The 16,583-nt window shown below is 47.8% G+C and overlaps 1 protein-coding gene across 1 annotated transcript in view; it reads left to right on the top strand.

Annotated features, from left to right (window-relative positions):
* Positions 1 to 16,583, top strand: part of pip5k1bb (phosphatidylinositol-4-phosphate 5-kinase, type I, beta b) — a 42,310-nt gene that overhangs the window by 16,751 nt on the left and 8,976 nt on the right. Inside the window, exons 5-9 of the mRNA XM_035379738.1 lie at positions 1,482 to 1,599; positions 3,931 to 4,083; positions 4,629 to 4,928; positions 14,496 to 14,695; positions 15,161 to 15,244. Of these exons, the coding sequence (XP_035235629.1) occupies positions 1,482 to 1,599; positions 3,931 to 4,083; positions 4,629 to 4,928; positions 14,496 to 14,695; positions 15,161 to 15,244 (855 nt within the window). The remainder of the gene's footprint in view (positions 1 to 1,481; positions 1,600 to 3,930; positions 4,084 to 4,628; positions 4,929 to 14,495; positions 14,696 to 15,160; positions 15,245 to 16,583) is intronic.

The following is a 16,583-nucleotide window of genomic DNA, read 5'->3' as shown; positions in this document are numbered from 1 at the left end:
TTTTATTCTGCCTCCTGTGAGCAGTGCGAGTGGTAATTTTGTTACTGTTAGGAGTGGCAAACTGTGAGCCACTTGTGGATAGTTTCTGAGAAAGATGATCGGGGTGCCAGAGTTAGCCTTATTTTTCTGGCAAACAAAGGGCCCTGTACAGTGTTACAGAGTTGTTTACGAAGTCCCTTTGTCCGCCTCTTGTGAAAGGAGTATCCAGCGGAAAAAATGACACGACAATCTGCACAAAAGGAGATTTTTCTATGAATAAAGGGTTTTGTTTGTGAAAGCCTGGTATTTTATGACAGGTCAGTAATGGTGTTTGACAGGTCATAGGAATTGACATGATCTGCGACTATCACATGATGCGACATGTAGTCCCTTAGCCATCCTTCTGTCAGTAATGAAGAGGGCAAACTTTCGATATAGAGCAAATAAGGACTCATTCTGGGCTTTTGTTTTTCTTGCGAACCCAAGATTGCCCAATCACATTTCTTGTTGGTGTGACCCCTGGGAAATGACTGTTGTGTTAACCAATCAGCCTGCCTCATCACGTTTTTGCGCCAATGGCTTCATCCGCATTACCAGCTCAAGCGGGTGTGGGTACGTAGATATGCTAACGGTACACGGGCCTGGCTCCAAGGCTGTTGAAATTGGGTTAGTTGAAATAAAAAATGCGGGTAGTCCAGTTTGTTTCAGGTCACTCCTCAACACGCTATGATGTCACGCACACAATGCGCTGCTGTGTCCATTTCTGTAACACGATAGGACGCATTCTTCAGAGTAAACAAATCTCTGCCGTCCGTACAGAGGCTACTCTATATACTGCAATGAGATTAAAGGTTCCCATGGTTACATACATTAGGTTACTAAGTGGAGTGTTGTATTGTGGTACAGAAATTTGAACTACAATACAACTGGACACAGTTTGGCTGAGAATGGACTGGTAATATGAGTTTTTTTTTCATCCTGACTGTTTGTCTCATCACTGAAACCTCCTATATAAAATATAAATACTTGGTAGAGTGTTTTCAGATTCTATCAGCATCTAAAGAGCTAAGTGCTTGAAGTGGCAATTCACCCAAAAATATAATAAAGCTATGTTATCACTTACTTGGAGTACTATCTATCCATCCATATAGTTTCACTGAGTTTTCACAAGTTTGCTAGACATCTGCTACAGCTCACCCTGATACAATGAACCGCAATAGAGCAACAGGCTCTCAAAGCACCAAAAAAGTAAAAAAATAAATAAAACTATCCGGGTGGATCGATAGCACTCTGCGTAAGTGGAAATATAGTTTCATTTCATTTTGCGTTTAACTGCAGCTTTAATCGATGCAGGTCTGGGGTCCCTGAAGTGATGACAAACATTAACAGCTACATTTATTCCCCCCCAGGACTGTTTCCTCTGTTCTCTGTTTGGATTTGTTTTTTTACGTTTGTATTTGATTTGACTTTTTTTTTCTTTTTATTTTTTACCCATAATTCAGTGAGGGGAGTAACCTGACCCCGGCCCACCACTTCCCGGACTTCCGCTTCAAGACCTATGCCCCGCTGGCGTTCCGATACTTCCGGGAACTTTTCGGGATCAAGCCCGATGACTACCTGGTGAGCACTGAGTTCTCAAGGCGCTCTCTTTTACTGATGCGAGCACTGTGATGCATCTGCACCTGGTGCCAGAGGCTGGTGGGAGTGTTTTCTTTATCCTTCTGTCCAATCAGAGAGTGCGGAGGTGAGAGGTGGGGGGTTCCTGGTGCTAAAGACAGACTCACACAGTTCACGGTCCGTTCAGCTCGGATGTATGTCAGTGCTCAAGGCCCACGTGGAAGAGTAAAACTCTTTTATATTTCACCAGAAGGCAATAGAGATGTAGAGACGAAGGGTTGAGGTTGTGTGTGTGTGCTTGTGTGTCCACACATTAAACCTCCACCCTCTGAGCTGTACAGCGTGGATTTTATTTCCCCCTCTTCCTCCTCTCTCTTTCTTTTCTCTCTCTCTCTCTCTCTCTCTCTCTCTCTCTGGTGAAATGGGATCCACTGTAATTACCTGTGGGACCAGCAGAGCTCATTAATTTGTGATGGGGGGGTTTAGCAGGGTGACACTCTTGGGCCAGAACTTCCTGTTGTGTTTCAAGTGCAGGTCAAGTGCTTCCTCTGCTTGTAGAGTGACCCGGTATGGAGGTACAATCACGGAGTTTGGGGCGTGATTCTCAAATCCTCTCCTTCAGACCCCCATCTCTGTGTTCCTAGCGCTGAAAGTTCTGTCACCCTACCACAGAAGCGGAAACATTCGAATTTGTCTCGACTTATGAATATTCATGAATGGGGTGTGGCCAAGTACAGTACAGTGACAGTTGATCTTCTGTACTGTAATTTAGCAACGGAAACTCCTGTTACCGACTGGAACATTACACCACATCGACCCTCCGGTAGTTAAGAGGCGCAGAGGGTTGCAGGTTCGCAGGAGTATCTTGTGTGTGTGTATACAGTCTTTGTGGTGTGGCCCGCACGCTAGATTCACACAGACAGCTCTGCTATAGTTAATCTCCCGGGGGGCCTACTGGCTTCTCCGAGTCTCCTTTACCACTGGCCTCTTTAATTAGGCTCTTCCCTCACCCTCACATTATGTATTTATTTATTTATTTATTTATTTATTGTAGCTGTCTGCTCTCTCTTTCTCTCACTCTCTTTCTCTTCCTCTGTGTTTCTGTCACTCTCTGTCAAGTTCAAGTTTATATATGCTTTATTTGCAGGATGAGAGACTTTTCATAGTTAAAGTAGTATATACATACATGACATTAACAATGTCTCCCCCCCACAAAAAAAAGAAAAACACACTCCCTCTCTCTTCCCTTTCTAAATTTCTCCTCTGCTTTGCTTTGCAAGTCAAAGTTTGTAAAAAAAAAAAAAAAAACTCCCTTCCCTTTTATGGTTGTGAGGCCTGACTTTGCTAATGGGCACCAGGCTGTGCCCGGTGTCGGATCGGCATTGGGGAAGACAAACGGCTGCCTGGGGCGTGCTGATTGGACCGTTATCGCCACGGCGATAAAGCCGGCGGCGGCCTGGGCGCGCTTCGTTAATGTTTAATGGGAGCAGCTGTCGTGACGCGCGGACGGCGGCTGTACATCGCTCTCATGGCTCTGACAGACAGAACATGGCCGCTTGTCTTCCGCGCGTGTGCGTGGAGGTGTGCGTGTGTGTGTGTGGAGGCATGTGTGTGTGGAGGTGTGCGTGTGCACGGAAGTGTGTGTGGAGGCATGTGTGTGTGGAGGTGTGCGTGGAAGTGTGTGTGTGTGTGGAGGTGTGTGCGTGTGTGTGAAGGTGTGCTTCTGAGCGTGTGTGTGGAGGTGTGCTTCTGTGTTTGTGTGTGGAGGTGTGTGTGTGTGTGTGGAGGTGTGCTTCCGCACGCGTTTGTTTGTGTCGCGCAAAGGCTGTAACAAAGAAACCCAACCAACCTGTCAGTCAGCCATGCCACAGGCCACGTCACATGGCTCTATTTTTAGTAAAAGGATTCATTATTCAGCGACCTTTGTCACCTGACATGGAATGCAAAATCGTGTTTGTTGGAAAGTTGGGGTTGGGAATTCATTTCCGTTTTTGCTCATTCAGGTTAATTCAGGAATTGGAAAAAAAATAAAATAAAGGCTATTATGTTCATTAAGGACTTTTCAGTTGATGTGTTTATCCAGGTACATTTTCTTGAATTTACTGAATTAAATTGAAACTGACCCAAACACATGACGGCACATCACGTCTCTGAGAAATCCTCTGTTTTAACCCTTTGTTCTAAGACTTCAGAGGGCTGACAGCTGTCAGATCCGGTGGGCGTGGCACATGTTTATAATGACAGGGAGCACAGGGGATGTGACTAGAAACCAGAAAAATATCATTACCATAATAACCTCCCGTTATTTTTGTAATCCTCTTTTGTTTCCTGCAGTACTCTATATGCAAGGAGCCCCTGATCGAGCTGTCGAACCCGGGGGCCAGTGGTTCCCTGTTCTACCTGACCAGCGATGACGAGTTCATCGTTAAGACCGTGCAGCACAAAGAGGCTGAGTTTCTGCAGAAGTTGCTTCCGGGTTATTACATGGTGAGTCTCTGTCCCGTGTTAGTGCCTGGGGCATTTAACAGATGCACTGAGACGCAGGCAAGCATTCAGTGCACACACACACACACACACACACACACACACAAACACACGCACACACACACACACACACACACACACACACGCACACACACACACACACACACACACGCACACACGCACACACACGCACACATATGTGTATGCTCATGCCCATGCACATGAACACGCAGGCACACGCGCACACACGCATGCATGCACACACGTGCACACGCATGCACAAAACACACACGCACAGACTCATGTACACACACACACCCACGCAGTCACACACACACACACACACACACATAGCCCGAGCCTTTTCTCTCTCTTTTTCCCATTTTGGTTTAAAGGTATGAGATCACAAAGCCATAGAACAGTAACTTAGAGTTCTAGAACACTGACATAGAATTTTGAAGAAAAAAAAAAAAACATTCCAAAAACAACCTGCTCTTCAAAGCGTTCAAAACAAACCTGCTGCTCTTTTAACGATTTCTCCCCTACAGAACCTGAACCAGAACCCCAGGACGCTCCTGCCCAAGTTCTACGGGCTGTACTGCGTGCAGTCGGGCGGGATGAACATCCGCCTGGTGGTGATGAACAACGTGCTGCCGCGCCCGATAAAGATGCACTACAAGTACGACCTGAAGGGCTCCACCTACAAGCGCCGCGCCTCGCGGAAAGAGCGGGAAAAGAGCTGCCCCACCTACAAGGACCTGGACTTCCAGGACATGCACGAGGAGGGCCTGTACTTCGACACCGAGACCTACAACGCCCTGATGAAGACGCTGCAGCGGGACTGCCGGGTGAGCTGGCCTCTTACCGTAACGTCTGGTGTACAGGGTCCAGAAGCTGTGAAGTTCATTACCGTAATGTTCAGTATATAGGAAAGCGGTTTGTCACCACCTATGGGTCAGCGTTTCATTATCATAATGTTCAGCATGTGAGCTCCACTGGGTGAGTGGTTCATTACTGTAATGCCGGTTGTGTAAGTTAGAACCAGAGAGTGACACATGACCGCACGTGTCCAGCTGAAATGGGCTGGTCATCCCTGTCCAATCAGGAGACAGGCACAGCGTGAGGAACATTCTCAGAATCTTTGCTCTTCCTGGTCAGCTTCTTCACCTTTCTGTGAACGACGGCGTTAACAGCTCAAAGGGGCCGTTGCAAGGAAAAGAGTGAAAAAGAGGGGCTGTTCGTTTTTCTTTCATGTGGTCTGACTCTGAAGCGAAGAGCACGTCCGCTTCGACGGTGAACGGTGAAGCAATGCGGGGTTTACCCGGCTTCGCCCCCCTGCTTCAGAGCACGCGTCACATGACAGCTCTCAGAGCGCCGAGTGTCGTTTAAAAAAAAAAACGTTCCCGGCTGTCAGCGGACGTGAAGAATGCGGTCTAAACCGTGGGGCTTTTAGTGCCCCGGAATGTTCCGGTCCGTCTCTGAGCCGCAGACGAGCGGCGGGCAGGATCGCGTGTGTGTGTGTGTTCTTTTGCTGTTCGTGTCAGGATGACACATTGAGTCACGCTGTTTGACACGTTGTACAAATTATTGATATCCTTACCACCCACGAAAGAATCCCTGCGGCAATGTTCTTACGCGATGTCAATATTTCACTTTTAAAAGCTGTTTTGGGTCTACAGTGCTAGGGTTTTTCCCCCGTCATATCTGGGCTGTCACATGCCACAGAGAACCACTCGCATGGCTTGATCAGGATGAATTGGTTTGCTCTGAATAAAAATGAGAGTACCGGTTTTGCTTGGGTGAGGAGTCCATGGTTTATGACGCAGTGTTTTTCCGTTGTGGTTGACAGTGACAGACCAAATCGTCCACTGTCTTAATGTGAACGTGGGTTTTATGCACAAACGATAATCTTCTTCACTTCCTGAAAAGAGTCTCTCGGGCCTCTCTCTTTGCATGGCGATATCCAAGCAGGGTATTGGAGCTAAAAAAAGAAAAGAAACAAAACAATGTCAGGAATTCATGAAGAAGAAAGGGAGGGTCCTTGTAGGAACTTAGCTAATGATGTTGCGCAACGTTTAAGTGATGTGTCATTCTGAAGTTTTAAAAAGAACGGAATGACAGAAAAGAGAGACAATGAGCTGTTTAATTACTAGCTGCGAGTGTCTGTCTCTGTCCGGGGGGGGGGGGGGGGGGGCAAATTGGAGACTGGCTGGCGTGCAACTGCAGACATGTTGGGTAACAGGAATGAAGAGCTCTTTTCTTGTCTGGAGACATTCTTCTCAATTGTTCCCAGGTCATTCTCTTGAGCCTTTAGCAGGGCACATACACACACACACACACACGCAAACACGTGCGCACACACCCACACACACACTCACACACATACACACCACACTCACATACTTGCAGGAAAGACACTCACACATGTTCTCACACTCTCGCACACTACTATTCATGTGACGCCAATTACACCTACTGAACAACCGGCGGCGGGGGAAGGGGGTGGGTTTGGAGGAATTTGGTGTGAGGGGGTTGGGGCTCTCTCAGAAGCGGCCGATCTTATTCTCAGAATCCCAGAATGTCTCCTCCTGGATGGATTTAACTTTTTAGCTTTTTTTTCAGTTTCTTTTCCCCTTGTATGGTAGTGGCTAATGTAATCCCCCTCTGACAGAAGTCACGAGTTCGGGGTTCACTGAAAGCACATGCCCTCGTGCTGGACGGGACTGGGGCGGGGGCCCTCAGGCTGGGGGGGGGGGGGGGGGGGGGGGGGGGGGGGGGGGGGGGCGACGGTGGGAACCGTCCTCGCTGGGTAGCGTTCATCAGGGTAACTCCCTTGCAGGGTTGGATGAGGCTGGAGCCTTCTGCCTCACGTACTGTATGAACAGGGGACAGAGGCTCATTCACTCACTGTTCTACAGTCATTTGTATGTACTGTAATGTTAATTTTGCTGTTATATTCGTGTCCCCATTGCTTTTTCTCGCTGTTGTGAGTACAGCCCATCTGTAATAACTATGTGGATGTTTTTTCCGTTGGTAAATTATAGAGTGAGGACTTGAGAGCTCATTAGCTAATTGCTTTCCAAATTTGCATTAGCAACACTTGAATGTGTTTCTGCAGAAACACACATGCACCACCACACATACACAGCACGCACGCACGCACACACACACACACACACACACACACGTGTGCATGCACATGCATCTCAGTGAACTTTGGACTGCTCTGTTCTTGCTGTGTCCAGTTCTCCCTCCACACCCCCCCCCCCGCCCCCCCTCTCTCTCGAACAGGAACTGCTCACATGACAGAAATTTCTCTCTCTCTTTTTTCCTGAATAAGCCGCATCCCCCTCTGGGACAGTACCTGCTGTAGCCTGCTCCCAATTGCCTGCTCCCTCCCAGAAAGAGGAGTGGTGAAGTGTGTGTGCCTGTGTGTGTGTGTGTGTGTGTGCGCGCGTGTGTGTGAGTGAGTTTGTATGTCTGCATGTGTGTGTGGGTGTGTATGTGTGTATGTGAGTGAGTGAGTGCAAGGGGGTGTTAGGTATGTGGGTCAGGCAGAGAAATCTGCAGTGCACACTAGTCATGTGACATGGTGAAGGATCTGCAGGTATTAATAATGCAGGTACAAATAGTGTGTGTACACGTGTGTGCGTTCGCACGTGTGTATGTGTGTGTGTGTGTGTGTGTGTGTGGGTGGGTGGGGGGGGGTATGTTTGGATGGTCCTAAGATAGGACATTTTAGCCACCCGACTCCAAGCCATCAATTCCTTTAAACCTGTATTCTTTGAAAGCAGTGCCAGCATAAACTTTTCAGGTGCGTGATGCGGTTTTGTAACCGAGAAGGTTGCAGGTTCAATTCCCGGGTGAGGCACAGCAGCTGTAAGGAACAGGCGTGTTATCCTCAGCGGCCTCAGCGAGTATCCAGGCGAGTTTACGGATGGCTGGTAAAAATACAAGCCGTGCGCCGAGCAAGGGCGCTAACAATTAGCTAAATAAATAAATAAATAACCGAACGTGCTAATAAAAGCATGCAAGCCGGTCATGGAAACCGGCGGCTTCTGGCGACCTCGCTGAGCGACGCGTTACTCAGGCCGGAGTGTAGCACAGTGGGTAAGGAACTAGACTTGTAACCGAAAGGTCGCAGGTTCGATTCCCGGGTAAGGACACTGCCGTTGTACCCTTGAGCAAGGTACTTAACCTGCATTGCTTCAGTATATATCCAGCTGTATAAATGGATGCAATGTAAAATGCTATGTAAAAAAGTTGTGTAAGTCGCTCTGGATAAGAGCGTCTGCTAAATGCCTGTAATGTAATGTAATGTACTCCGTGCCCCGCGGGACGGGCCGCGCTGCCTTGAGCTGGAACCTGGTCACGGTCCGTTTGGTTCCCCCGACACGTAGCGCTCGGGGATGAACTCCCCTCTCCCGTTAGTGTTTAAGAAAGTGCTGACGCTGGACAGTTAAGCGTGGCTGCCCCGACTAGGATCAAGATTTTACAGCCTCCCTCTCTCCCTCTCTCTCCCTCTCTCGCTCTCTCTCTCTCTCTCTCTCTCTATTTCCTGACATCGTTGATATCGCTGCGTGATGGTGTCAGTACAGAAGGTCAGATTCTAAAGGACAATTTTCAGTTGGAAAAATATCATTTTTTATTTCTTTTTTGAATCGTTCCATCTTTCAGGAGTTCTGTGGGTCAGTGTGGGTCAGTTCTTTCCCACGCAGTTGTTTTATTTTCATTTTTTCATAAGTCCAATCTTAACCACATGACCACCGATACTAAGTTTGCAGTGGAATAAACTACAGGCTTGTTCAATACGGCATGATTTGTATGCAGTTTTGTCTCGACGATGAGAGCGCAGATATTACCGATGTTAGTACAAACAGGGTTTTATGGCACTTTATATCAGAGTGTCACATTATTGATTTTTGCAGTGGATTTAAAGTTTTACATTTTAACTCTGAAGTCATATGAGAACCATAAATAGTTTGGTGGTCTCCCTCTGGTGTCCAGTGGGCAAACAGCATGTCTATGGCTGACAATGTCTCATCACTAAAACACTTTGTTGTACACAGAAATTTCCTGTGCATCACTACTTGCATCTCCATTGTAGTCTCATTAAAAACAAGACTCATTTAACAACAGTTATATTATATTATATTATAAGTGTGAAAGTGAAGTAGTTGGCAAATTCCATGTTTTGGCTGGAAAAGAAGTCCTGCATGTGGCTGTAATAAGCTGTTGGCAGGTGCCCCCCCCCCCCCCTCGTAAACCTGCTCATTTGTCATGTGACATTCACGCATATAAGGTTGTCATGAGGGAGCTCCTCTCAACGAGTCCAAAGTACAGGAGAAGTAGTCGGAGGAAGCCTCAGAGACAAAGGCACAGGCCTTTTGCAAAACATAATCAGTTAGCCTGCCTCAGCTTTGAAATACCTCTCCTAAAGATAAGGTGTCTTATCCAATGAGATTTCCCTGAGCCGCCTTGCTGTAAGGCCTCATTATGTAACTCCTGGATAGGCAGTGAGTGGTATGCTGACCCTGGTATAGTAAAATAGGGATGAAATGAACATGATGTAGCCTTACTCATGCATATTCGATAGGAGCTCCACCAATCGTGGAACACATTGGTGACAACTAATAAAGCAACATTAATGGTGATTGGTGGATACTTTCTGGTGATACTTCCCCTGTCCCTGTGTGAATTACTAAGAAGCAGGCAGAAAGTATCGACCAATGACCGTTGTTACATTGGTTGTCGCAGTGTACCAGCGTACTCTGTGATTGGTGGAATTACATACTATCCCTATTTTCTTATCCAGGGTAGCCCACGGAGTGTTCCTGAGCTCAGAATAATCACCTTTCTGATACGCTACCTGTTAACAGCAGCCCTTCCAGACGAACACCGCCCCTGCATTCCTGCCCTTAACTGGAAACGGCTCGGCCCTGCCTGTCCGTGTCCAATCGCGGTATCTCAGTGGCTTCGGGGGCCAGGAGCTGGTGGATTGGGCAGGCGTTGGGGCGGCTAACGCGCGGGTGATAAAGATACCGTATCCGATGGCCTGACAGGCAGCAAGAGCCGTTCTCCACTGAACACCACCCCACCTCGCGGGGGAGCGAAAACATAAGCGGTTATGTAACAGGACGGGGGATTGGAACAATAAGGACCTGTCGTCGTGGCCTCTGTCCTGTCACGCAGTTCCACATACAGGGAAAGAGAAGAAACACTTTCAGGCTGAGAAAGCCAGTTGCTGAAGAGAGCAGCTGGCCCCTTGCTGTAAATGCCTTCGCTTGAATTTTTCTTGCCGCAGCATTTCAGTGCTGTCACAAGGCCTGTTTAAAAGGAATTTCATTCTCATGTGGTGGGAATAGATAAATCATTGCCTTGTGCCTTGTTTCTGTTGTGCAGTTGTGTACATGTGTGTGCATGTGTGTGAACATGTAGGCCTGTTTTCTTATTGAGTGTCTTACACAACACACTCAGCAAGAAAACTGAAACACACACAAACACACGCAGTTACATATACACTGTGTAGTGTGAGTGTGTTTGTAACTGTGTGTGCGTGTGTGTGTGTGCATATGCATGTGTGTGACTGTGTTTATAACTCGTGTGTGTATGAGTGGTTGGCACATTAAACCCCACATGCAGGATGCAACCTCACGTGAGAGGCGGAGTCTGGGAGTGGCAGCAGAAGGGGCGGAGCCAAGCGTGGCACTTTATTTATTCAGAAGATGGACATTTTCATGGGACAAACATTTCTGGGAAGAGAGGGAATGCAAATCAGATAAGGGGGAAAGGCGAGGCCCAGGCTTTAATACACAGAACGAGCCTCTGTGTCTGTCTGCTATCTGTAAGCACAGGCAAGAGCGTGCATCTGCAGGAGAGACACGGTTGTGTCGTGCACTAGCATTACACTCAGAGAGTGCGTCATAAAGTCTTTCACGCTTCCACCGTTTATTCTTCTCTGGTAAATGCTCGTTTCATTAATAAATTGAGTTTGGCTGCACTAATGACGCATTATCTCCTTGTGGCGAGTCACTAATTCTATATAACTCTCCCCCCCCCCTGTGTTTTCGTAAGTTGTGTGCTGTATGCCACGTTCGCTCAAGACACTCACCCAGTCTTTATTTTGAACGGTCTGTCTTTGTAGGGAGTGTCCTGTACACACAGATTCGTCACGCACAGCGGCTGCGCCTACGGGCGCTTGAGGTTTCTGTGACGATGTGGGGGGGAACTTTCCGGAGTGGGGAACATCCAAATGTTTTTGAGCCTGGCCCGTGACTCTGACTCAGTGGCTCTAGATCAGGGAACAGCGGCTCACGGTCCTCGAGGGCCGGGAACTGCCGGTTTTCCACCCTCCCTTTGCCTGGGAGTCAGGTGTGAAGACAGTATGGCCAATCAGTAGCGCTAATTACCCGGGAGAAAAGAAAACCAGGGCTGGATTTGGATTCAAGGTCCAGAGTTGGTGATCCCTGCTCTAGGTGCTTCCGCTGCATGTGAGCGGGTATGCAGCTCTGTCTCTGGCGTGGTGGCAGTCCTACCGCTGACATTGAAGCTGTCATTGTTCTCATTTTATCATTCCATTCATGTGGTTCCCTTGTGAAGCCTTGTGAACGCAAACCAAACTCACACCAAGAAACTTAAGAGACAGTGACATGAAACAAACACAGATTCTTATCTAGATTATGTTGTTAGCGCATTCAGGTGTCAGGGAGGGTGCGCCATTAAGGGCATTCCTGTCGCGTGTTGCGTCGTTCCCAAGGTAACCATAGGCCGCTTTTCACTGGTAATAACCATAACTGTACGGCTGCTGCTCGCTCCTGACCTTGTAAAAGTTTTTCGATTCACGCCTGTGACATGAGAAGAACTTGAACTTGGGCAGGAACGTCCTGGGGTCGTGGTTCTGGTTCTGGTTCTGCACCGGAGGGAAAGAGAGGGGGGATTTGTGAAAAGAGTGTGCTTGTTTTTTCAAAGAGAGAGAGAGAGAGAGAGAGAGAGAGAGAGGGAAAGCTCGGACGGCACTGTGCGCAGGCTGTGACTCATCAGCAACTGCTACGCGTGTGATCAGACCCCATAATGGAGGAATGTGTGTGTTCCTGTATGTGTGTGTGTGTGTGTGTGTGTGTGTGCGAGTGTGTATTGTTTGTGTGTTAGTGTGTATGACATTGTGAGTATGTACATTATGTGTTTGAGTGCATTATGTGTTTGTGTGAATCTGTGTTTTGTGTGTGTGTGTGTGCGTGAGTCTGTAGTTTCAGTGTGTGTGTGTGTGTGCGAATTTGTGAGTGTGAGTGTGTGTGTGTGTGTGTGTGAGAGAGAGAGAGAGAGAGTAGTCTCTGTTATGAGTGTGTATATGTGTTTGAGTATCAGTGGCTTTGTCGCGTCTTTGTGTGTTCAGGAGACTGGCTGGCCTAAGTAGGACGGGAGGATGTGTTTACATTATGGCCCCGGCATGGTAATGCAGCCGGACCACAGGAACCCAAATAATGTCACAGAGCCTGCCATTGTGGGGACGTGTTTACACACACACACACACACACACACACACACACACACACACGACAGGCGTGTTGTTAAGAGACGGGACTCTGTGCAGCCTCTGGCCACAGTCTGTCATATGTGTCACACATCCTGCACCACTGTGAGGGAGAGCTTGCTTAAACACGGAAATATCATTTCGCATAAATGAGGCCTAACCCACGGGTGTTAATCTTAAACCTGAAGGCGCTGCCGCCCTCTCAAGGTTTGTCGTGGAACTGCAGCTCAAGTAGCAGCTGAGACGTTTTGAATTTCTTCAGAAAATGTCATTTGTTTTTTCGAACACAGGGTGTGATTGAACACACGTAGTTCAAATAAAAGGTTGCAACGCTCACTTGTTAGAAAACGTGTGTTCACTTTAATATTGAAGAGTTGAAATACCAAGTATCAAGTGACACTGACTGGCTGCCTGCTTATTGGAGCACTTAAGTGAAGCTTCAGTTTCAGCTGTGCTTCGGAACAAGCTTTCTCATGTGTGATTGAACACAGAAACGCACAGTCGTGTGCACACTCACGCACGCAGGGCAGGGTTCATTTGCCAGTCAAATATTGACGGAAGGAGGAAGTCTGTTTTCACTTGCCTTCTCTTTTATGACCTTGAGAGCCAGTCTTAGAACTTCCTGTTTCTCTGGTTCATGTAACATAATTTAATGAATGAAACAAAACAAAAAAAACCCCTCAAGCACGGTGGCATTCGGTGTGAAAGGAGTCGCTGCTGTCGCACCTCAGGCTGAATGCCGACAGATGTTCCCCGCCCTGCCCCGATTCGAGAGATAAACACCTGCGCTGATGTGATAAACATCAAGAGTCGGAATGTTCGCCGTGCGGCGGAATCTAAGCCGCCAGGCGAGCGCGGTTTCCCCCGGCGACGCTAATTCGGAACGCAGCCGGCGTTTCGGCGCTAGCTGAAGACCCGCCGCGCGGTCGCGTCCTTGACCCCATTTTGGCGGGCTGCAGGCTTCCTGCCGCGTCGGGCGCCGCCCCCCCCGAGCGCTGTCTCCATTCAAATATACTGTGGCAAGAGGCCGGGAGGGGAGGGGAGGGGTGGGGAGAGGGGGGTTAGGGGAGGGGATGTGGTGCTGTAGGTCGGTGCTGACGCAGGTAACTGAGCAGGTGACAAAGTCGTTTTCACCACATCCTTGTCCACGTAATAACATTGCCACTACATGGCAGTAACATTGTGAGGACCGCTTTTTTTTTTCTTCTTTTTTAAAATCTTAGCTGGGACAGCACAGAAAAGGGGTGATGGTGCGAACACGAACCCCCATCCACACGAAGAGAGTAGCATACGGCCTGAGAGTTTTGTCCCCTGCATGGACTGCACCACGTGGCCCCCCGAAAAGCTGCTTGAGATTTTCTCCTGCATGGATTTGCCAGTTTCATAAAAGCCTTTTTTTTAATATTCACGTTCCTCTAAGGAGGAACTTGTCTCTGGCGTGAAGGTCACACCTTTCCCAAAAGAGCACTGCTATCACTGTTATGATTTTATTTTTATCGGTCTTTTAGCCGGCTGGATATTTGCAGTACGCACACAGCAAGTGTGTGTTCAACTGACGAAGGGCTTCATAAAGGCTTGATAGCGTGCTAACTGAACAGTTCCTCTAAAACCAAAACAAACACACGCGCGCAGACGCGCTCTTGAGCGACTGCACCTTCACGAACGCAGTGTGACCGAGTCGACCGCGCGGTTCTTTATCAGGCTTTATTTATTTCAGTGGAAAAAAAATAAAAATAAAACCGACAGTCTGGAAACAGCAGCCTCTGGTCAGAGCGCCCAATCAGCAGGGATGAAAGACTGGTTCAGGTGTAGCGGGAGATCACAGGCAATAAAGGTGTGTTTCTCTCCTGTCCAGGTGCTAAAGGTGTGTTTCTCTCCTGTCCAGGTGCTGGAGAGCTTCAAGATCATGGACTACAGCCTGCTGCTGGGGGTGCACGTGCTGGACCAGAGCCACCGGGAGGAGGAGGCCTCTCAGGGGGGCGGAGACGGGCGTCGGCCGGTGGGCCAGAAGGTGCTCTACTCCACCGCCATGGAGTCCATTCAGGGGGACGGCCGGGCGGGCGAGGTCACCACCACCGACGACACGTGAGTCTGGCTCCGCCCCCGTCATGTGACGCAGTCGACGTAACGTTCGGTACAGATGTGCCTGTGCACGTACCCTTACACCTGTTACTAGAGTCAAGCACAGGCGCAGGTGTAGCACAGCACAGCACAGCACAGCACAGCACATCAGCGATACATTTCTTCAGCACTTTTCTTGCTGGTGCACGAAGTGCTTTGTGGACTTTTTTTTATTCAACAGTGAAACTAAGGCACAAACATACATGTTCATACACAGCTCAGCTTATTCCCGTACTGTGCAATGGAGCGTATCAGCTGTGTGTACTTCTGGGTATAAGCTCTAGTAGCTTTAGGAGCTGTACATTCTCATGCTCAAGTGTTCTCAAACACCTGAGGGAGTGTTGCCTGCTCTGGTCTAGTGCAGTAAAGCCATGAGCATTCTCCTTCTCGCTTTTTTTTATGTTTCTTTGTTTATTTCTTTCTTCACAGAATGGGAGGAATTCCCGCTAGAACGCACAAGGACGAGAAGCTGCTCATATTTCTGGGGATTATCGATATCCTGCAGTCGTACAGGTAATGGGGAGTGTAACACTGACTGCTATTTACAGGCATTTTACAAGCAACCAAAACTGTGTTTTAGAGGCTTGGAACATTCAGGGCCTTCATATCGATAAAAAAAAAAAAAAAAATCTATTGTCTTTATTCAAGGTAGATTGTTCTAACTTGGCTATTGTTTTTTTTTTTATTAAGTCAGATCTCGCTCATGAGATTTTACAAATGGTTGAAGCCAAAAACAGGATGTTCAGCCAATCAAAACCATCAAGGCTCATCACTGTGCCTGAAGTCTCGGGAGTGTTAAGTGTCCGTAGTGGTCTTGTTGTGGTCTCTGCTTCTAATGCGTATTCTGGTAAGCTGTTTGGTGCATGAACTTCCTGTGACCACCACCTAGAATCAGCACTGACCGTACATCTACAGTGCACCCCATAGTGCTTTGGGACAAAGACATACTTTTTCTTGAGTTGGCCCTCTACTCTGGAATTTTAGATTTGTAATGGTAAACGGTAAATGGACTGCATTTTATATAGCGCTTTTATCCAAAGCGCTTTACAATTGATGCCTCGCATTCACCAGAGTAGTTAGGGGTTAGGTGTCTTGCTCAGGGACACTTTGACATGCCCAGGGCGGGGGATCGAACCGGCAACCCTCCGACTGCCAAACAACTGCTCTTACCACCTGAGCTATGTGGTGTAAACTGAATTGTTTGATTGCAAACCAAGATGGAGGGCCCTGCATGTAATTTCCAGCTGTGCCCCATGACATTGCTCATCCTGAGCGTGTATGATTTCTAATCCACTTCATTAATCCCTTTTAAAAATGTAAAATCAGATCCCCCTAGGAGTCTTCTTTTATCTTAGCCTGAAGAGATTAGGCATCATAAGCCTTTTTATGGAGCTCTGTTTGTAGCTGGTACAGGTTAAAGCTGCACAATGCTTTTTTTTTTTTTTTTTTTGTAGCGTGCGGAAAACAATAGCAGCCGTATCTAGGAAGCCCAAATTAGTCTTAACCGCTGTGGTTTCTGCTGCTGGGGAGTTTCAATAGAGAGATGCGAAATAAAGTCTGTTCTGATCTGAGTAGTGGAGGAAGGAAGCGGTTGCTAAGATCTCGCTAAAATCACGCGACAGACAGTTAATGTGACTAAGTTTAAGATGTTTTCTGTTCTTCAGATTGTTTGTGTTAACCCACGCCGTCATGAATTATTAACGGGAACCGGACCGGAGGCAAGCTGAGTTGCGTCATTTTCGGCAGAATATTAACTCTGGTTACTGTTGTCAACGGGAAAAAGTGATTTAAGGTTTTGTGTTTTGTGATATGGGTCTCATTGGAAGGTGTCTCAGAGGGTGTGTGGGGGGAA

This window comes from Anguilla anguilla, chromosome 10, assembly GCF_013347855.1.
Source record: "Anguilla anguilla isolate fAngAng1 chromosome 10, fAngAng1.pri, whole genome shotgun sequence".
Taxonomy (NCBI): domain Eukaryota; kingdom Metazoa; phylum Chordata; class Actinopteri; order Anguilliformes; family Anguillidae; genus Anguilla; species Anguilla anguilla.
This window is presented reverse-complemented; position numbering and strand designations above follow the sequence as displayed.